The following is a 23,529-nucleotide window of genomic DNA, read 5'->3' as shown; positions in this document are numbered from 1 at the left end:
ATCAACAACTGACTTAAAAAAAAAAGTTGTATGTAGTTCGAGGATCAGCAGATCTACTGTAATGCCAATAACCTTGAGACCCGCACGAATATGTAGTGCGCTTTATAAATGCTATGATTGATTGAAGTGAGAGGCAGACAATGAAAGAAGAAACGCATTCTCACCTGGGTGCCTACTACCTGAAAGAAAATACATTTTAATGTGTGCGACTGGTTAAGCAGCAAATCTAAAGGCTGCTTGAGAGCCAGTATACAGCTTTAATTGATGCAGTAATTTGAGGGCTCATGAGGAAAAGATTTGATTATTTTCCCAGGTAAAATAAGGGTGTTATCAACTGGGTCCTGGAGTGCGTCGTCCTAATTGAAACTTATTTAAATAACATTTACTATAGGTACATTCTAGTGGCTTAATATTCAAAATATATGTATTAATATTTTAACACGTTTTTAATACACATCTCACAGTGTCTTTTTTAGAGTTTTGTGGACGGGAAACACCACCATAAATGTCCTATTAGCCATGTTACAGGTGCATTATTGCATAAGGGTATTTGTAATACAGCAGACGGGATATCCCTGGCATTTGGACATAGTAGCCAATCCTCCAAACTCTAAGTAAAGCCCTTAATCTTTTGGCACATTTGGCACATTTTGCAGCAGCATTTCTTATTCTGAGCGTAATACAGTTTTAAAATAATGACTTGCAAATTAAAAATGTTTTTAAACACAGGTAAGGACCTTGTAGCACTTTAATTACATAACTATTTCCCATTGCACCAATCAGTATTCAGTTCTGGGACTTTCTGGTTACAGACTTCAGCAGTGATCGCATTAACCAACTGAACTTTCATAACATAAAACAAAGCATTTCCCACTAATTACTTTAACCTGCATTTATTTTCATTTGAGATGTGCATGTTATACCAACAATACAGTTGCAGAATATCTTATTCATTTTAGGCACATTTCGGGCCCTCTCCTGAAACACCATGACCTTACCTTATAGCTCACAGGATCACAGTTCTCATAATACACGTCAACCTCAAAGTGAGCTGCAAAATACTTTGTTGGAGGCTGTCTTTGAAATCCTATCTCCAGCGCAGCAAGCACACTTCAGATCGCGTATCCTAGATGCTGCAGCTGGAAACGTAGTCCTAACTTTAACTACCCAGCGTTGATATATATTTATTATGGACACCTCTTACCGGGTGAATACCATAAGTCCCAAACAACACATTTCTGCTTTAACCAAGATGTCTAGTGTAGGAACAAATGTTCTTGCGGTGAAAACAAGGTTTGCTGGTTTGCTTCTTGCTCTAGAGTTATCGCAATACAGTTCGGAATTAGAGAGAATTCTGAGTTGTAATATACAGAATACATCCAAGACAAGCATTTCCTTTTATTGCTCTTAGGAAGATTCATTGTAGGAAACATGTTTGCCGGCCACCCATATAAGGCTGTTCTAATATACTTTTTCTATTTCTTTGTCTTTTCTTCATAGTTTCCGTTTTGTTTTTCAATAATATAAAAAATATGAAAATGTGCTCATACTGCAAAGAAACCATCTCCAAACACAATGTACTTGAAGAAAGAGAAACAGAGAGAGGGAGAGAGAGAGAACATACCATGGGCATGCACTGGTATACCACCCCTCTCTGAATAACGATAGTATTTTATAGGAAGGGTTCTAAATTGAACACAGTGTAAGGACTATAGTGTCCTTTGCTATTCTGATGTCACTTTAAGAATATGTCACAATGCAGTTAGGTAGGGCATTTGCCCTCTAACCAAGTGCAAAGAGTGAACCAGAAATGTCAATATCGTTGCTCATAAACCCCTTTTCTTCTTGTTGATAGATTGATAGAAGAAGAAAACGATCCTTCATAGCACTAGTGGAACCCAGAGACTTGATATTCTCTTATTCTCCTGGAATCCAGCTGTGTCTGCTATCTCTCATTGACTGTATGCTTGCCTTTGACCGTGTACAGTGCTCTGCTGTTTTTTGCCTAGGTTGTGCTACCCAAATGCCACATACATACTTATATACACACACTGCAAGCATATCATCAAACCACTCTCTTTTTCACTTCTAGTAGGAGGATATCTCTTGAATCCAGAATACAACAACAGCATTTAAATATGTACTCACATGTGGGGTATGGAACAAAAGATATGACCAATTATCCAACTAAACCTTGTCTGCCATCAAGGTCCTGAATTAGTATACATCCAACTTGTAACCCTAGTTGAGTTTCCATGGTCTATTTCGTCAGGCAACTGGTTGGTGAAATCGACCAGCAAGTTGTGTTTGGAGACCATTATCTTGCAGCATGGAAACACAAATCAAGTTGAAGGACTCTGGACAATCCCTTCTTTTGAGAACAAGTCAAATCTTTGTGACAACAGACACTTTCAGTGAAGGATATCTCACTTGCAGTATGGGACACACATTTTACAAGTACTTTGATCAACTAAATCCGGACACCCCAGGATAGGAAGTTACTGCTGTTGCTGCACCCATCACCTACTATTGTCATGGATCAGACGTCCTGAATGACAATACGCATGAATGCACTACCAAAAGAACAGACAGGATGGATGTGTCCCTCAAACTATGCAGCAAGTTCATAGAAATAAAATATTGTGTTTAACTCGCAATCTCAACATCTCTGAAGTTTGTTTAGTGGGGAGAAGACATAGGCCAGATGCTATCAGTGGACTGCTCTCAACTATTCACAAGTTGGATATAATTCTGCATATGGTGAACTAGATACTTGCATTTTGGGAGAATCCTCAAACGGACCTCTTTGAATCTAGTGCTATAGTGGTCATATGCACCAGGTTTTTTTGCACAAAGCCTTTAAATTTCCATGTGATGGAATTAGAGCACTCTGTGAGGAGAAAACATATTAGGAAAAGAGGCATTGGTCAGGAGTGATTCTCTTCCAGAATGTCTCTATACAAAATGAGGGGTGGTGTTCCATTCAAGCCACTGTGTGTAACCACGCTGTCCAGCCTGCTTGCGAGTAGAGAAGAACAAGGAGTCAATCAATGGGTCCTGGGCTATTCTGTGGTTCCATCTGGCAGTTGAGCAAGTCCTAGAATGTGTAGGTACACAAGACACGAAAGTTCAATAAACTCTTGAGACAGGAATTTTAAGCATGGATTACAAATGTTGTCATATTGACTTTGTTTATTTTCTAGGGTAGCTGTAATCTTCTCCATGCCAAGGAGATCCCAAAGCCTGTGAAGCCATTCTGTGTGATCCAGGATCTTGTCTATAACCCAATTGGATGTAAAGACTTGCCTAGCAGCACAGAGGGCAAGTGTGGTAACTTTACCTCTGCACCAGTGTAATGGGTAGGTTTGTAAGTTTAGAAGTCTGAGGAGTGTGAAGCTAGGGAAAGGTGGAATGTCCGTGTCAATTATTCAATTTATGTCAGACAATACCTCCTACCAATATCTCTTCAGTTTAGGGCATCTCCATAAAATATGTGCAAGTGTGCCCGGCTCTCCGCACCCACACCAGCAACTGCCTTTTACAGAGGACATCCATTGCTCCATACGGGCAGTAGTGTGAAATTCTAAGAAGGACCTCTTTACCTGCTGCATAGAATGCTGAAGCGTGGGCTTGGTGAAAGACCTCTACCATTCTTTGTACAAGAAGGGGCTTTTCAGCTCGGTTTTCCAACGCTTCTACGCCGGAGCCATCCGTCTGTGCATGGTGTGGTTAAGGAATTTGCAGAGATCATACAATATCCCTTTGTCAACCTTTTTGGCAAAGACCCACTATTCAAATGGGGCAAAGGGTCTACTGGCTCCAAGTTTAATAGTAGTGAGTGTAATCCAATGTTGTATGCAAAGATAACACCAGCGTTCCCCCATGGGATCCTACAGTTAGTCTTTATCTGTTTGAAGGAAAGTATTCCTTCCATATCGGCAAAATCCCCTATTCTCTTGCAATTGGATTCCTGCAAGGTAGGTAGTGGTCTCCAACCACAGCCGGAGTGAAGTTGGGGATACCTATTGTAGGTTTCACAGGAGAGGGGACCATTGTCAGACCTCTGGAAATCCTGAAACCATCGCAGGCCAGCACTGTAGCTCTTATGATAGGGGAGAAATTTACAGCTGTGTGTGATTTCAAAGAAAGAGGATTTCATGGACTAGCATTACTGAGTAACCATTTTATCTAAACAATTTAATGGAAATTTTCAGAATGAATGGCATTTACCTTTTTGTAGAAACCAATTCATAGAATGTCTTTTTGGTTGAAATTGTCTTTTGAATGCATATTTTTTAAGAGTAAATGCAATGGTTGCAGGTCTTACTTTCAGCAACAATTTTGTCGGAGATATTTATTTCAGTGCTTTACTTCAGGGGACATTATATCATATTTTACATGGTCAAACAATTTCTTCAGATACTATTAATTCGCTGATCCATCACCATCCCCAACACCATCAATACCTGCCCCCTACAACGCCTCACCATACCTAAACTACCATCCCTGAAGCCTAAAAGCCCTTTCTACCCCAAAAAATCCACCATGCCTGAATCACAAAATAAGTCACAACCCTAAATCCATGCATTCCTCAACTCTAAAAAGGTAAATGCTACTTACCAGTATGCATCTGTTCTTGGCATGTAGAGCTGCTGCAGTCACATTATTGCATTAGATCGCCGCCTAGTGTTGGTTCCGGATGTTGCACGTTGTTGTCTTGGAAGAGTCTTCGAGATCTCACGAGATAGGTGACTCCTCCCCTGGACTACAGTGCGCATGGACAGCTCCTCCATCGTCAGATTGTTTTTTCGCCATTGTGGCAAAGATGGAGGATAGTAATAGAAAAGAAAGGTGTCCATGTAAATGTATCTAAATAAGATAGTACTGCAACTGTGCTCGGCACCAGGGAGGAGGGTGGGCATGTGACTGCAGCAGCTCTACATGCCAAGAACAGATGCATACTGGTAAGTAACATTTACCGTTCGAGGCATATGAGCTGCTGCAGTCACATTATTGCATAGACTGTATAGCAGTTCCTCCTCTAGTGGTGGTTACCGGTGGCAGTTGCAGTAGTTTGGAAAAGTGTTTTAAGGACAGCCTGACCTACAGAAGTTTGTTGTTTGGCTTGCACATCAACACAATAGTGTTTAGTGAAATTATGTATGGTAGACCATGTAGCTGCCTTACAAATGTGTTCTAAGGGGATATTCCCTAGAAAAGCCATGGATGCCCCCATTTTGCGCGTGGAATGTGCTCTTGGGGGAATAGTTAATGTGCGTTTAGCTTTTTGATAACATATTTGTATGCACTTAACTATCCATCTGGCTATCCCTGCCTTTGAGATAGGGTTACCCTTATGAGGTTGACAGAAAGACACAAACAGCTGTTTTGTTTTCCTAAATGGTTTAGTTCTGTCTATGTAGTAGAGTAGAGCCCTTCTGACATCCAGTGTGTGGAGTGCTCTTTCAGCTACTGACTGTGGTTTTTGAAAAAAGACAGTTAACTCAATTGATTGGTTAATGTGAAAACTAGTGATGACCTTTGGTAGGAATTTAGGGTTTGTTCTGAGAACTACCTTATTTTGGTGCATTTGCATGAAAGGTTCTTGAATTGTTAGTGCCTGCAATTCACTTACTCTTCTGAGTGAAGTAATTGCTATTAGAAATGCCACCTTCCATGTTAGGAACTGTAATTCGCAAGAATGTAGAGGCTCAAAGGGTGGACCCATAAGTCTAGTAAGTACAATGTTAAGATTCCAGACTGGGGAAGGTGGAGCTCTTGGAGGGATCACTCTTTTGAGCCCTTCCATAAATGCCTTAATAGGTGGTATGCGGAAAAGAGACACGTGTTGTCTGTTCTGGAGGTATGCTGCAATAGCAGCTAGGTGTAATCTTATAGATGAATATGCTAGATTACATCTTTGTAAGTGTAGCAGATAACAAATTATGTTTTGGACAGAAGCGTCTAGTGGATTGATTTGATTATTTTGGCAGTAAATAACAAATCTTTTCCATTTGTTTGCGTAACAGGCTCTGGTATTGGGACGTCTTGCCTCTTTGATGATATTCATACAATTAGGAGGCAGGTTAAGGTATCCGAACTCTAAGACTTCAGGAGCCAGATTGCCAGGTTCATTTGATTGGGGTCTGGGTGTAGTATCTCTCCATGGTTCTGTGTGAGTTGTTTTGGAGAGAGGTGTAGTCGTTGATGAGGGACGACCGAGAGTTCTAGGAGTGTTGTGTACCATGGTTGTCGTGCCCATGTGGGAGCAACTAGGATCATTGTAAGTGTTTGTTGCTTTAGTTTGCGTGCCACTAATGGAATGAGTGGGGTTGGCGGAAAAGCGTATGCAAATCTGCCTGACCAGTTCATCCATATCGCATTGCCCTTCGACTGCGGGTGTGGGAACCTGGCGGCGAAGGATGGGCATTTTGCGTTTTCTTTTGTGGCGAACAGATCTATGTCTGGGTGTCCCCATGCTTGAAAAAATGGGAGTAGGACTTCTGGGTGAATTTCCCATTCGTGGATCTGTTGACTGTGCCTGCTCAATAGGTCTGCAATCTGGTTGTTTACTCCTGGGAGATGTTCTGCTAGAAGATGGATGTTTTGTGGAATGGCCCATCTCCATATCCTTTGCGCTAGGTGTGATAGCTGCAGAGAGTGTGTCCCCCCCCTGTTTCTGTATATAGAACATTGCTGTCATATTGTCCGTCCGGACTAGGACAGTCTTGTTGGCTATGTGTTTTTGAAAAGCCTTCAGTGCTTGAAAGATTGCCAGTAATTCTAGGTAGTTTATGTGGTGTATTTTTTGGTGCGGTGTCCATAGACCTTGCACTGTATGTTGAAGTAGATGGGCTCCCCACCCTGTGAGTGATGCGTCCGTTGTCAACACCACTTGTGGAACTGGCTCTTGGAACAGTCGTCCTTTTGAAAGGTTTTGTGTGTTCCACCACTGCAGAGAGCGATGGGTACGACTGTCTACCAACACTAGGTCCTTTAGTTTCCCTTGAGCCTGGTTCCATTGTGTTGCTAGGCATTCTTGTATGGGACGCATTTGTAGCCGAGCATGTGGAACTATGAATATGCAAGATGCCATCATGCCTATGAGTTGCATAAACACTCTTGCTGTCAGAAGAGTTTGAGGTTGGAGTATAAGGATCATTGCTTGAATGTTCTGTATCCTGGCTGGAGCTGGGTAAGCCTTTGCTACTGTGGAGTCTATAGTTGCTCCCAGATACTGCTGTATATGGGAGGGCTGTAGATGGGAATTTGGGTAGTTGAGGGAAAATCCCAGATTGTGTAATAGATGGATTGTGGTCACAGTGTGCTGCAGGCATTGGTGATGTGATTTGGCTTTTATCAGCCAATCGTCTAGGTATGGAAACACATGAATATGTTGTCTCCTTAGATGTGCTGTCACTACTGCTAAGCATTTTGTGAACACCCTTGGTGCTGTTGTTACCCCGAAGGGTAGGACTTTGAATTGGTAGTGCTGTCCCTGTACTACAAATCTGAGGTATTTCCTGTGTGCGGGATGAATAGGTATGTAGTAGTGGTAGTACTTGTCGGAGTGTGATCATGTGAAAATGATCGGAGTGTATATATTGATTGAGGGGACGAAGGTCGAGAATGGGCCTGAGGGAGCCGTCTTTTTGGGGGATTAGGAAATAGAGAGAGTAAACTCCCTTCCCTTGTTGCTGCAGGGGAACTGGTTCTATAGCGTGCTTTTGTAGCATTGCTAAGACCTCCTGTTGTAATAGTATGGTATGTTCCTCTGACATTGGTCTGTGTTTGGGTGGTATGTTGGGTGGGGTAGATGCAAGTTGTAGCCAGTAACCAGAATGGATAATTTGCTTCACCCACCTGTCTGTCGTGATGGATTCCCAGACAGGTAGGAACTGTGATAATCTGCCTCCGACTGGTGTTAAGTGGTCTGGAGGCAGGTGTAAGAGGTCACTGTTTGGGAGTGGTGGAGGCACGGTTGTTGTTGTTACCTCTACCTTTAGTATTGTTTCCTCTTTATCCTCCTCTGCCTTTGTGAAATGTGTTTTGAGAGGTAGTTTGGAAAGGTTGAGAGGTTTGTGTATTATTCCCTCTCCCTGTACCTCTATAGGAGGATCTACGAAAGGAACGTTTGGATTGATAAGTCTGCAGTGCACCCATAGATTTAGCGGTGTCAGTATCTTTTTTCATTTTGTCTAATAGGACATCTGTTTCAGGCCCGAACAGGAAATCTTGGTTAAGGGGTTGATTGAGAATAGTGGTTTGCACCTCAGGTTTAAAACCTGATATGCAAAGCCATGCGTGTCTCCTTAACATCACGCTTGTATTGACTGTTCTAGAGGCTGTGTCAGCTGCATCTAGAGCACACTTTATTGAGGCATTAGTGATCAACTTTCCTTTCTGGGTAAGGTCATTTGCCTGTTGTTTATATGGGTCAGGGAGATGTTGTAACAGCTCCTCTAATTTGTCGTAGTGCGCCCTGTCATATCTAGCTAACAATGCTTGTGTGTTAGCTATTCTCCAGGTGTTGGCTGCTTGTGAAGCCACCCTTTTCCCTGATGCCTCCAGTAGTTTGGACTCTTTTTCTGGTGGTGCAGCATCGCCAGTGGTTTGTGAGTTAGCCCTTTTTCGTGCATTGGCGACTACAAAAGAGTCCAGCTGTAGTTGACCCTTGATGTATGTAGGGTCGGAGGGTGCTGCTCTATATTTCTTTTCCAGTCTAGGGTTGAGTATTCTAGCCCTAATGGGGTCTTTGAATATTTCTGGTGCATGTTTTAAGACTCCTTTGAGCATGGGTAAAGTGCGGACACTTCTTTCTGTGGTTGGGAAGGTGGTCCAGCAAGAAATCCTCTTCCAGAGGGTCAGCATGCATATCTACCCCGTGGAAACTAGCAGCCCTGTCTACTAACTGATGGAATGCAATGGTGTCGTCAGGAGGGGATGGTTTAGAAGGATATGGTGTGGGGTCTAGAAGAGGTGTGTTATTGTCTGGTGAATATGGGTCTCCCCATGTGTCCAGGTTGGGATTTGTCATCAGGATCGTCATAAGGGTCTTGTGGATCATTATCTATGTCCTCATCTGGTTCCCCAACAGGCTGTGGAGGCATGGGGGGGGGGTGTATGGCACATAAGGCAGAATAGGAGAGAGAGGAGGAGGGGTAACAGGCCTAATAGGAGAAGTAGCAATGTCCTTCCTTTTTAGAGGAATAGGAGAGGGTAAGGCAGGATGAATTTTCCTCTTGTGGAGCACCACATGACCTGTGTTAGGGTCTATGATGATTCTTTTCTGTTTTGGATCGACAGGATCCGGAAAAAACAGCTCCTCCTCTGTATTTGGTGGTTTCGGCACCGAAGATTTTTGGTGTTTTTTACTGGGAGTCGAAGGATTTGTAGGCTTCGGCTTCGACTTGTTTGGCTCGGGAACCTTCTTTTTGTTCGGTTCGGGAGCTTTCTTGACTTCGACGTCCTTTTTCGGATCGACCGTTTTCTTGGGTTCGATCTGTTTTTTAGGCTCGGTGACCTTTTTGGAGTCGTTAGTCTTTTTCGGGTCGATATTTTTCTTGGGATCGACCGTTTTCGGCTCGACGTTTTTGGGAACGGTCGAGTCTTTCGGCGTCGGCGTCGGAGCCGGAGCCGGTGCCGTATGTGTTTTTCTCGGCGCCTAAGGCATTTTTGCCGAACCCGATGGCGGAAAAAAACAATCTGACGATGGAGGAGCTGTCCATGCGCACTGTAGTCCAGGGGAGGAGTCACCTATCTCGTGAGATCTCGAAGACTCTTCCAAGACAACAACGTGCAACATCCGGACCCAACACTAGGCGGCGATCTAATGCAATAATTTGACTGCAGCAGCTCATATGCCTCGAACCCTCTTTTCCACACCCAAATTCCAGCCATCCATAACCCAAAGGCACACCAAACTACTCAGCCCTGAACCCTAATAAACCCTTTCTACATCTAAACCCCACCTATCCCTGATTTCTTAAAAAGTTATACCTCGCTAAACTCCACCTCATTCTGAACCCTAAAGATTCTACAACACCCCAGCGATAAACCCATAATTCAACCTTAAACTAGCCCTAAACTCCGCCCATCCATGAACCCATAGAACTCAATACCCTTACACTCCACCCATCCCTGAAACCTAAAAACACCCCACACACCCAAACACCAGTCATCTGTGAGACCTTAGAACCCTCACCACCCCTACACTTCACTCATCGCTGAACCTTAAAAACCCCTTTCTATGCCGGAACACCAATTATTCCTGACCCCTAAAAATTCCTCATCACCCTAAACATTACCTATTCCTGAACTAATCCCCCCACAGTAGTCCTGAACTGCACCAAAGCTTAATGCATTTTTCATTTTTCCCTTGAAATTAACTTACCTATAAAATGTTTCATTTAATATTCATTTTTTGTATTTCTTTAAAATTGCCTTTCCTTAAAATTGTCTTCATGATTTGGCTTTCTCTAATGTGGTTTCTTAGTTTTCGTTTTCTATTAATTCACATACATCATAAATTTACACCCGACAGTCTGCGTCACCTGGGTAGCGACAGCATTTTCCAAATACGTATCCTGCAATCTATTGATCTATGAAGCACCATTGTTTTTCAGAGGAGAGCCTTTCTCATTCTAGAATATATCTTAGCTGAGCCGGCATACAGTGATTGGAGGGGTTGGGTACACCCTAACAGCCTCTGTTTCGTGGGAGATATGTGATCTTTCTTTCCAAGCTGGGATCCCTATCCTCCCACCTCCCAAAATGAATATTTTCATGAGATGTTGAAGTTTCTCTGAGTCGAGGAGGAGGCTGGATAGGAAGGGTTTGCATTATGTATAATATATTGAGGAGCAAGGATGCCCAGCCTGCTCTCCCACGACAACCAGCCCCGTTGGCAAGAACTAGAAATTAGAAAGTTTTGTCATAGGTAAGTAACAGGTTAATTCTTCTGCATCACATATTGGTTGGAAGGTTGTGAACCAAATCTTCCACGTAGTTCATCCAAAGAAATGGGTGAAAATAGAAAACAGATGCTATAGACTACAATTACAACTGAATAAAAAGTACCCATATTTCTGTTGACTGACTTCTGAAAATTATTTCATTCTCCATTCTTATTTCTGACTTTAGCTCCATTTTTCAGTCAATAATGATAAGTAGGCTGGAATGTGCTGTGTTTGCATGACTTGTGCCACCAACGCGCTCTCCCTCTTTGCTGGCTTCAAGATTATGATCATCACTATGAGACCTTGAAAGAACTACCTGACGTTCTACTAAGACATGCATTACCTTCAAGCATTCCTCTACATTATGTTTAAAACCATCAAGAGTTAGAGTGGTCTAGTTTTTACTGTTTTACCCACTGTACATTAAATCTAAAACAATTTCCACAGTCTCAGAATATGGAAATGTCACCTCTAGGGATCTAGCTAGCTCTTGACCTATTCTTCAGATTCGTCCTACATACCTAAAATCATTTTCTACACTAAAACCAACCCTTCCCACTAACCCATTTCTCTGTCTGTTGGTGAATCACATCATATGTCTTGATTAACAGCTGCACCTTTGAAGTTTAATGACCCAACTGTTGAATGGCTTTGCGGGCTATTTCCTGGTTGTCTTACCTGTCCCCAGTCTAGCTCTGTTTATTTCTTTATTCAAGTGTTACAAATCTAATGCAAAGTACGCTAGGACATCAAGGCGAAGCAGCACCACATATAAAACCTAAATAAACACACAAATCATGTATATAATAAAAAACTAATTTATTAGGAAACAAGGTTTGTTTTTTCTGTAACTTAATTTTGTGCATTTTCTGGCAAACAGACTGAGACTGGCATTCCAACTCCACCTTAAATTACATTGAAACAGACAAAGTATTAAAGGTGCTTTAATTGAATCATTTCTGCATATATTTGTTTCTCTCCGGTGTGTATTTGGGTCTATGGCACAATGGCAAATCTATTAAGCAGGCATCTGGGCCATCCTATATTTAACAATATTTCATGCACCATCTCCAAATTTGATGATATGTTATAGCGGGCATTCTGCAAAACTCATAGCTTTGAAGAACCATCGTTTACACTCGATACTCACTCTCTCGCGCCCCCCCTCTCTCTGAATCAGTCTGTGAGAATTTACAGTTTATTTGATAATTAGCCTATGAAGAATGCATTCATAATGTAGATTGTATGTTTTGTTCACAGTAATAACAGGGGATCTTGTATGTACAAAATGTAACAGAATCAAAATATTTGCATGAACATATTTCCCTCGCAACATTTGAATTTATGTCCTAATACAATTTACACTTTCTCTAATACTATGGATGTTAAATTAAAAACGTTAAAAGCCAACATTACATCTGTAGAAAAAAAATGAAGAACAAGTACAAAACTCTTGAAATGCAGTTTTGCTACACATTCAAATTGCTTAAACTCACTGATTTATGAAGCAACATAAATTAATAAATATATTTAATCTTTTGCAGTTAATCCACTTCTGTATTACTGTTTGCTCAAGTAGGGAGTCACCTGATTTCTATCATTTATATGCTACATTTTTCTGAACATAGCACTTACATGTTCATGCCAATTTTCAAGGGTGAAAGAGAAGATCAGAGTACACTATTTACAGAACCTTTATACAACCGTTGGTCCTAATGGCTGACCAGCTTTTCTCTTTGATGTTAACAGACGCTTGCATTTAGTGTTCTTTGAAGGCGTACACTTTCCTAATAATATTTTAAGTCTTCACTGCTTGAATCTGGTCTGATGGTAAAAAAACAACAAAATATAGTTAGGGACATGCATACAAATACTAAGTGTGCTGCTGTCAAAAATAGTATTACAAAATTAAAAACAGAAACTCGGGAGTACTTTAGTAAATTATGTCAGGTACCCAGAAATAATTAAATAATCACAACCTAAAATAAAACAGAAAAGGAATACACAGAAAAACAAAAATGCATTGGCTACTTAACAAATGGCAACTCAATAGTGCGCATTACAGCTTGCCATTTTTGAGTATTCATTGATGGTGTAGGGCCTACAAGAAATTAATGATGTTGTGAGCTATTTTGGAATTTCTTATTTAGTCTAGAGGGGCAGATGTATCAAACCTTTTTGCGTTCGCAAAAGGGCAGATTCTCAGAATCTGCCTGTTTGCGAATTAAAAAATTGCTTTTCCGATGTAGCAAACCTAATTTTGAGATTCGGTAACCTGTTACCGAATCGCAAAATGGGTTTGAGATTCGGTATTAGGAAGGGGTGTGTTTAGGGCGCCCCTTCCCAATACCAAATCGCATTGGTATGTATGAATGTTTTGTGATCGCATTTGCGGCCGCAAAACATTTGCATTCGCAGGACCCCTTCCCCTTTGTGAATGTTTGTAAAACTATTTTTAAGAGCAGGCAGTGGTCCCATGGACCACTGCCTGCTCTTAAAAAATTAAATACATTTTTTAATTTTTCATTTTGTAAAGCATCTCGTTTTCCTTTAAGGAAAACGGGCTGCTTAACAAAAAAAACCAAAAAAAAAAGATTGCTTTATTTAAAAGCAAGCACCGACATGGTGGTATGCTGATCTCATCAGGCCACCATCCCCGTGATTTTTGCGATTCCTGAAGGGTCGCAAATTGCGACCTACTTCATTAATATTCATGAGGTAGGTAATTTGCGACCCCCCTAGGAATCGCAAAACGTGTACTATACACCTTCACACATTGCATTTTGCGATTCCCTAATTGCGAATCCTTGTGATTCGCAATAGGGAATTGCAAAATGCTATCTTGATACATCTGGCACGAGATTCACAAAAACATACTTCATCTGTTAATAATAAGGACCTGAAAATTGAGGCATTTCCTCAGGGGCCCCCTATAAATGGCACTGGCATTCAATGTAAAATAAATAAATAAAAAAAAAAAAAAAAATCACAATTTCCGAGAAATAACCCACTATATCTGTTTTTGCCTTTTATCCCTTCTGAATTATTAAATAATAATAATAATTTGTCGAAGATATTTCCTCAAAGGAGACACAACAGATATGATGCGAAACTGAGGAGAAAGAGGGAGCAAGCCCCGAGTCGCAGGTAACTTTCATTTGCAATGTTAGTCTACACACAGGCACAAATGTAATAGCAGCCTAAATTTGTGGTGCTATGTATGTAGTCTGTGTATACACAGTGGGGGCCGGATGGCTTTTCATCACATCAGACTGCAAAATCTGCAATGGAAATCTTTAGCGAACCTCATGTTTTTTTACCTCAAGATTTATACTTCATGTTTCTAACAAGCATAGCGCATTGCACATATAACAGGGAAAAGCTTTGGTTACACGCTGCGAGCATTCACTGCAACTCATTTTAGCAACTGATCACAAGAACTGAGAAACAGTAACATACCTGATTATTAAAAGGAAGGCAATTCAACAAATAAACATTGAGAAACCCCTTATTAAATTCAATGACTTTGCTGGACCAGTAACTTACATCTGTAATAACACTGCTCCACTAAAATCAAAAAGAGTTCGAAAGAAAGTCTTCTTTATTGTTCAACTCCACGCTTGCAAAAGTAAACGTCGATGCAGATGTCTGGAGGTGTTGGCCACTAATTACGTGCAGTCCTCAAAAGTAGTGTAACTTGGCCTGTAGTGACGTGTAGAGACAGCGGTTGGAGATACGAGGATAATACCAGACGGAACCAGTATCTCCTCCCAGACCACCAGATACTATTGAGAATACCTCGCTAGAACGGCGCACCCGCCGAACACTCTCCCGGAGACACTGGATTGACTTGAGCACAGTCCCTACGGTCACATTATGTTCATATCCCCAACCGCTGCCTCTACACGTCGCTACAGGCCAAGTTACACTACTTTTGAGGACTGCACGTAATTAGTGGCCAACCCGCCGTTTTTACACATACTCCAGAGTTGATTGCCATATCGGGTCTCCTCCCTCTCCAACCAAGAACTCTGACGTGGACCCCGTTGTTTTGGTCCTCATCAAACTCCCCCTTCCGGGTTGGAATCATCACCGGCCTCGCGACACTGCAATAGTCTTTTGAACCGCCACACAGCCCTGAAGAGTCACGGGTTACTGCCCTAGGGTGACGAAACACGTGTCGGCTGGTTGTTTTTTTTTTTTTTGCTGCAATATTATAGACTTGTGTATAGCATTCTGGTGTGGACCATAGACATTCGTAAAGTATGAAACATTTCAACAAGTGTCACAACCCTATTACGTGTGCCCAGGACTGTGCTTTTACCTTTAGTAAGCATTCGTACAGAAAATACTAGATATAGGACATGCAATGGGGCAAGCTACAACCTTAAGTAATTTTTTTTATTAAGTATTAATGAAATCATCATAATATAAAACTCTAACCTACATCTGCTGCTTTAAAACAAGTTAAACAAGCATTGGAAAAGCCTAAGCGAGATCTACTTGGCTTTGCCAATGTTTTTTAGCCATGTCACAAATGGATGAAAGTAAAGATAAAAAGAGACACTGCCCTGTCTGATTCTCCATACTCCCATTAAGAAGCGAGACAGAGCAAACACAATTGGGTGATGTATTTGATCTGAGGATTCTTGAAACAACCCTAAAATCCCTGATCCCCATGCTCAGACATAGCAGCAGTAACCACTTCTTCCTATGATTGTAATAATGATTGCAGAAGAACAATATGTGATTAATACATTTCTTGATCTGAGGGCAAGACATGTTTTGGTTAGTATCATGTCGCCCTCATTTAGTAGTAAAGGGACGCAACAGTAGGGTTCCAAATCGACATTTTATGTACAAGGTTTTTGCCAAAGGGGTTCGATGGAATCCATATATTCCTCCATAAGGTAAGAATCTTTGAATTCTAGGAAAGCTAGTGTCAGAGGACCCGAACTCCTGTTCCTACTCAATTCTCCATCCATGTATCTCCAGTAAATCCCCTTAAGTGCTTCCTTGGGCACACCAGAAATGGCTCCCGGGTTAGTCCACAAATGTTTGCATCCCAATTTTGCCAAGTAAGTCTTAATGTGCACTAACAAGGGAATCCTAGAAACTCCAGACTGCCTAAGCAGCGCCTCCAGACCAGCCGGATACAGTGCAAGGTCCGCTGAAGCCCATAGCCATCTCCAGTAGAGCAGAGGTTTGAGGGCTACTTTATAAGCGATGGACCTGTGGCCTACACATTGGCAGGAGTGGGGTACGAGTTGGAAGGTTTACCAAAGATTGCAAAAATTGGTTCTCGCTCACCTCCAATGTGGTAGTCCACTCATGTCCCCACAGTTCTCCCCCGTACAAGGCCCATCTGTAGCTTGTAGGTTGAAGATTTGGATGGCTGCAGATACTGGTCGGAAGCTAGAACCCTTAAAACCCCTCAGGATACCCTCTACTTAAATCATGACCCTAGTGCCTGCAAGGTAATTGCACTTGTGACTGCTTGTTTAGTAGTAAAATATAGCTATAATCGGTGTTCAGTGTGTTTCGTAGAGCTTTTGGCCCCAGTGCCACTGCTCCATTGAAATAATCATCCTAGTGCCTGCAAGGTAATTGAACTTGATTGCTTGTTTAGTAGTAAAATATAGCAATAATCAGTGGTTCCTGGACTTTTTGGCCCCCTGTGCCACTGCACATTCTGCAACATTCAGACCATAACCCTAGTGTATGAAAATTAACTGCGCTTGTGACAGCTTGTTTAGTAGTAAAATATAGCAATAATCGGTGTTCAGTGGGTTTCATAGAGCTTTTGGCCCCTGTGCCACTGCACCATTCAAATCATGACCCTAGTACCTGCAAGGTAATTGCACTTTGACTGCTTGCTTAGCAGTAAAATGACGCAATATTGGGTGTCAGGGGGGTTTCCTAGACCTTTTGGCACCTGTGCCACTGCACCTGCTGCACCATTCAAATCATGACCTTACTTCCTGTAAGGTAATTACATTTGTGACTGTTAGTTTCATAGTAAAGTACAGCAATAACCGGTGTTCGGCGGGTATCCTAGAGCTTTTGGCCCCTGTGCCACTGCACCATTCAAATTATGACCCCTAGTACCTGCAAGGTAATTGCACTTGACTGCTAGTTTAGTAGTAAAATTAAGCAATAATGGGCGTTAAGGGAATTTCAGCCACTGCACCAGCTGCACCATTCAAATCATGGTCCAACTGCCTGCAAGGTAACAGCACTTGTGACTGCTTATTTAGTAGTAAAATATAGCAATAATCAGTGTTCAGTAGGCTTCCTAGAACTTTTGGAACTTGTGTCACGGCACCTTCAGCGACATTCAAATCATAACCCTAGTGCCCGCAAGGTAACTTCACTTCTGAATGCTTGTTTAGTAGCAAAATTTAGCAATAATCGGTGTTCAGTGGGTTTCCAAGAGCTTTTGCCCCCTGTGCCACTGCACCTGCTGCACCATTCAAATCATGACCCTAGTGCCTACAGGTAATTGCACTTGACTGATTGTTTATTAGTATAAATATAGCAAAAATTGGTGTTCAGTTGGGGTCCTTGACATTTTGACTCCTGTGCCACTGCACCTGCTGCATCATTCAAATCATGACACTAATGCCTGCAACGACAAATGAGGTAACCGCTTATATCCAGTAATATGCGTGTTCCAAAAAAGGCTCAGTTGCAGACGGAATACATAATTATTGTATAGCTGGATATAAACAGAAAAGCTTTCATAAAAAGAGTCTTTAAACGTATCCAACTCTCCAAAACGAGTTGCCACAGATTTCATAAATAAAGCATATGCTTTACACATCAAAGTGAAAACCAAACAGTGTAAATCGCCCAAGATCACCATATGTTAGGCTGAACCTGAGACTGGAATGCGGTTTTGTACTTTGTTCCTAAAAAGACAGTTTCACAAATTAAACTGACTCACGAAAGAAGAGGAATTTTGCAAAAACGTGTTAAATATGAGAAAGTCTATGCAAAAAAATCAAAAAATGTATTTCATTCACATGCAGAACTGTTTCATCTTAGGAGTACTAGTACATCAGACTAAATTAGTGCATGTTTTTATTTGCAAGTAATAGTTTGCAAACATGATTTTTGAAGAGGTCATGATTCCAACTACCCTGACAATGCCAATAGTGAACTTCATGCCCCACGAATGAAAGCAAATGATTTGTGCAGCGAAAGAAGATAAACATTTGAGATGGCTATGTCTAAAATAAAATACATTTAAAAACAGGGCACAAGCAGGCTCAATGGAGAAAGTACGCTGCATTCGTCTTTCCTGTAAATGCTCTCACCTTGAAGTCAGCCTAAAACAAAATAAACACCAGGCTCCCTTGAAGAGACAGCTTGACATTTGACCTCGGTCTTTGAATGCCCAGCAAATATGACTAGATAGGAATAAGGTTTACAGGCCTGTTAATTACAGAAAACAAGTTAGAGTAAGAATGAATACTGTAAACACAGCTTTGGCATGGGGAGGTACAAACTTGAGCTGGGGAGCCGAAAGTAGATAAAGGCAGCAAATGGAAAGCCAGAAAATGTGAGTTACAAACCACAAAGCCAATAGCAAGCAACGAGCGGAATGAATTCCCAGGTCAACTTAATGAAACTCCCCAAGACATCTTTCGCATAACACACAGCTGTGCTGTCTGGTAGGCAGCAACCTAAAATGTGTGTGTAGGAGCAAAAAACAACACTTGCTTACGAATTAAAAAAATATACATATTTAATCAAGTGACACTTCTGCCTTGTATCACTAAAATATTTTTAAATGACCCATTCCAACAAAACCATTACTAAAGGTGTGAACAATGAGCAGAGAAGACTAAAATATTTCTCCTCTTGAGAACAATTTTATATTTCCAAAATATTTGCCCAATCGTTTACAAGAGTAACTTGTCAAATAATATCCCAATATTTCCAGTAGATGTTAAATACGCCCAATTTCCATTGTGGTCGAACAAATTAGAAAAATAGCGTACAATTCCTTCAACTACCCTCTAGAACAGCAGAAGAGTGCAATAGGAGTAATGGTGGAGGAACAGCTGAAGACCCAAGAGTATTTGGCTCTTTTATTTTGGGGTCCTTGTTGAATTTGGACACCGGAGTGGAGTTTCCAGAGAACAAAGTGCTTAAACCACGTTAGGCTCTTAGGATATCTGTCAACTGATCCTAAATCCTCTATACTGGGAGAGATAGAGGCATTCTTCACGAAGTTACCTGTCCCCATCTGAATATCAAGGCAGTCACCTGCTCAAAACTACCAGGAGGCCAAATCCACAGATTGGTGAAGGAAGGGGTCATAATATTGAGACCCTCAGATACGTTCACTGGATTCTAATTGGGAAAACACGCCCCTGCTGATGTAGAATCTCTGGGTAGCTGGCATGCAAAGCCTCCTCTTTCTGACCTTTGCCCTACAACTCAATCCAAAAAGAAAAGAGCTACAAGCTCAGTGGAAGGAACTGACATTTATGGACATTGCTTCCTCCCTTTCATACCCATCGAGGATTCAGATGGTGAGAGCCAATTAGACTTGTCAGCAGACTCAACCAAGTCTTCTTTAGAGGGGTTTTAAAATGAGGCATCCTGCTCAGGATGGCAAAATAACTTTGCAATTAAGAGTTGTGGTTCATTTCAATGTATACTGCTCAATTCTTCTATTGGGATTTTATTGGAGCTTTCATTATTTTCATGCAAGCAGCTGGGAATGTTCTGCGGCTCCTCGTGTTACCTTCTACGTTCTGTCCTATTTCCAGATAACCCTGTTTTCCTTCCTTCTCTTTCTCTGGACGCTGTTGTTATTTTTTTATAATTTCATCATAGCTTTGCTTTATTCCCTTATTTTCTTGCTCCTACCTTTCTCCAATCTTTCACTACAGTGATCTTTTGTTTGACCAGAATATTTGGATCACACTTGTCTTTGCTAATGATAAAAGTGGTTACATTTCTTGTTGGCATCAGGCGCCGATTTTTACAGTGATAACTCTTTGGTTAGACCTATGATATACGTTTCTGGATTGTGCGATTTATTGTTTAATGAATGATATTAGCTAAAATAATGATGGACTGGCGAACCTGTAAATCTATAAATATTTCCAAGCAGCCCTGCTGAGGCTGAGCTAAGTGAATTCTAATAACCTGAAAATAGGTTTTGGCCCTCACAGTCTCTTCTACCCACAGGACATTGATCAAAGGGACCAAGCAAAATGCATAGTTGTGCGATTATTATACGGATTACTTCCCTTACTCAGAGTGTCTTTTTGCACCACTGTACCAGAACATGGTTATGAAACTGGTACCAGATGAAGGATCCTTTAGTAAATGGTTAAGTACTAGGTACCAAACTAGGCAATATAATCCCTATATGAGATTTCAGAACCTTTAAGGATTGTCTTGTGCAAGGGATTAAATGATTCAAGAACAATTACTTTACTGCCAACTACGGGGAGTGAGACGGCATGGCGCACGTAGTCACACGCCATTGTGTCATCAGGCTGGAGCACTGTCACCACTCCACTCTGCCCGATGCACTATATGAAACACTGGGTGAGAGGAGTGAGCCTTAATTTTGGTTCTTGGCTAAATTCAAGTTGAGATAGAAACACAGCAAGGACGATATCAACTCTGTAAAGAGTGAACAGGTAGCACAGAAAGGAAGTGAAGAGCAATAAAATCTATTACAAACCTTAGCATAAGTAGGTTGAGTTCATCAAGCAAACTCACTTCGTCTTGAAACAAGAGAGTCTCATAGTAACCAAGAGCGAGGCTCCAATGATTAATAACAGGTTGAACATAATTTCAGAAAATCATCATGAAGTCAGGGCAGACCAGCTGCACAGCTGTACAGCTAAAGTTCTAGTGGTGCATACCTGCTAAAGGCCATTGACGAACACAAAGATACAAATGAGGGAATCTGTGGGAAAGTTCAAGAAGGTAGTCCCTCAGAGTCTGGGACAACTCTCATTGACTATCAAGCAGGACAGGCGCCCTCATAAGTGTCTTCAGGGTGGCACAGTATATATGTATGGTGAACCAGATAGGGAACAATATTAAAAACACTCATACAGACTCACTGACACCATGAAAAGATGATGCTGCGCTTTGGAAACCATAGTCAGAGCCTTACCATGGTCTTGAAAGGAATCAAAACCCTAATTTAGATTTAGGACCTAATTATTCAGTTTTATCTGTCACGTGCCCACACACTGTGAAATATTATGTAAAGACAGAAAAACAGTATCATGCTGTTTAAACGTGCATGTTAAAGTTGTACAATTGTATCTGGAAATAACCTACAGCCTGGTTTCAAAAAAAGGTCTCAATGCGGTTTGGTTTAAGTGTTTTTTCTTCTTGATTGTATTCGAGCTGAGATCGTCCTGCCTAGGATATGTAACAGGAAATTCAGAGCAGCAAGAATGTTTTCCATTGTAGTCTGCTAGTTTGGCATGAGAAGTCACAAACAACAGGAAAGAGCTGTTCTTTAAATAAATGTATGTAATCTGGGTGGGACATAACGGAAAAGCAGGAAGCTTTTTCTATTGTGAACATTGTATTAAATATGGATCTAGGCCAAAATTAGTATTATAAGAAGTAGACCCGAAGTGTATGTTAGTTGAGACTGACTTGTGCTTTGCTCATAGCACATCACTCTCCCAGCTGAATTAGCCTGGCATGTACAATAAACCTTTTTGTACTCCCTTTGGTTGCAGATGTGGTGATTAAATGATTTGCACTGCTTAAAGGATTTTTTCCCGACATCGTGGCAGAGCCAGCCAAGAGATTCCCTTTGCTCCTGCCTGCCGCTGGGGAGGTTCCCCTTCGGGGCCCCTTCGGACAACTAATTTAGTAGTTCACAATTTGAGGAGGATGACAGACGCCCGTTGATACGAAAGATCTGTTTTTTTGGACCTATGGGGTTACGGTCTGGGGGACGTCTGCAGCGTCCAGATAAGGTAGGAAAAAAGGGCGATTGTCGAATCCTTGTGTATTGATCCACAACTGTTACAAACGGAGATGTGTATTTAGTTAATCCTGGCAGACCTTTGTTTAGGAATCGTCAGAGAGGAAGAGAGAGAGAGAGAATTAAATGTGTTTTGTTGATCCTGACAGACCTTTTGTTGAGGAATCGTCAGAGAAATAGAGGTTTATTTAGTTAAACTTGGCAGACTGTTTTCCTTTCCCTTTGGGAATTATTAGAGAAATAGGAATTATCCAAGAGGTTTATCCTGACAGTCTGAATTAGGAAAATATCAGAGAAAAGAGGAAAAGTTGACATTTTGTATTTATATGTTATGTGAGTTGTTTTTCTAAATATATATGTATATATAAATATAATGTAGATTTGTGATTGTTATATCATGTGTAATAGATTATGAGTTCTCTTGCATGATCAGAGGTACCAACTGTATTTTTAGTGTGAACTACATTAGGACAGTAGCCTTTAAGAATAGTAAAAGTTTTTAGGTAGATTAAAAGGAAAATTGTGAGGTCATGCCTTTCTTTAAGAAATCTTCCAAGGGGAGGCAGGGAGACAAAGGGACTCCTTTAGGCCTCATGATTTCCACATTTCCTGGACACTGACAGAATAAAAAGACATTGTCAGGAATGGGCAGAAGGCACAGAGACTTCCCTGGTTCCATGGCCACCAGATGGCTCTTTTGATAATACAGTGATAGCTCATGTAATATTATATATCTTAGGAGCATATAAAGGAGATAAGAGAACAAAAAGATTAGCATCATTGGACATGTGGAAGATATTCAGTCAGGATTCCCATGTAGAAGCCACAGCACCACCCCGACATATTCTGAGATAATTAAAGGGCCCTTATGCCGTCAGGGTATGTATCCATCATTGTCAGTGGAAGATAAGGAATCCACTACCTCAATAGACTCAGTGGACACTGATGTTCCAGCTTTAGGCTATAAAGATCCGATATTAATTCCTTTGACCGACATAAACAAAGTTACACCAAAGGTTGATGACTTATTGAAAATGGGGGAGGTTGATTTTGCTCAAACAATTAATAAAGACCCTCTTAAACCTGAAAAAGTATATGAGGGAACAGTGTCCTTAACAGGAGACATTTCAGTAAAATTAAGACAACAATGGAAAATTGCTGGAACAAAAGTCAAAATATATATTAGAATGGGCTAGCAAGATTCCTCAAAACTCAAGTGAGGGAAATGGATATTATACTAGCACCCCACAGGTGAAGTTTGATTTAGGGGCACGATCAAAAATATATCAGGAAGAGGATAAGCGTTATCGTGCTATGACCACCACTGTAAAGGGAATACAGAATACAATTAAGAGATTAAGCGTTATTGCTGATGACTGTTCAAATATATGTAATTCCATATAATTTAAACCAGATGCAAAGCCAGTTGTAAGGGACATAGGATATGATCTAGAAATCAAGAATGTGACAGGAGAGGATGTGGAAGAAATAAACTCAGTGGAGAGTGAAACTAGAAGAGTTCTTGACCAGGAACGCATGGAATTGTGGCAAGAGGCTGAGAACAGAAATGCTGAAATAAATAGA

General features: G+C 41.1%; 1 protein-coding gene and 1 long non-coding RNA gene across 6 annotated transcripts in view; one reads left to right on the top strand and one right to left on the bottom strand.

Annotated features, from left to right (window-relative positions):
• Positions 1-23,529, top strand: part of LOC146867125 (uncharacterized) — a 68,952-nt gene that overhangs the window by 31,183 nt on the left and 14,240 nt on the right. For both annotated transcript variants that reach the window (XR_014961081.1, XR_014961080.1), the window contains 2 exons: positions 3,204-3,359; positions 21,695-21,937. This is a non-coding gene — a long non-coding RNA (uncharacterized LOC146867125). The remainder of the gene's footprint in view (positions 1-3,203; positions 3,360-21,694; positions 21,938-23,529) is intronic.
• ARL6 (ARF like GTPase 6) overlaps positions 11,761-23,529 on the bottom strand; it is a 955,202-nt gene continuing 943,433 nt past the window's right edge. For all 4 annotated transcript variants that reach the window (XM_085603578.1, XM_085603577.1, XM_085603576.1 and 1 more), the window contains one exon: positions 11,761-12,782. In XM_085603578.1, coding sequence (XP_085459704.1) covers positions 12,757-12,782 — 26 coding nt within the window. In that variant the 3' untranslated portion in view covers positions 11,761-12,756. The remainder of the gene's footprint in view (positions 12,783-23,529) is intronic.

Source organism: Triturus cristatus, chromosome 1_2 (genome assembly GCF_964204655.1).
Source record: "Triturus cristatus chromosome 1_2, aTriCri1.1, whole genome shotgun sequence".
NCBI classification, from domain to species: domain Eukaryota; kingdom Metazoa; phylum Chordata; class Amphibia; order Caudata; family Salamandridae; genus Triturus; species Triturus cristatus.
This window is presented reverse-complemented; position numbering and strand designations above follow the sequence as displayed.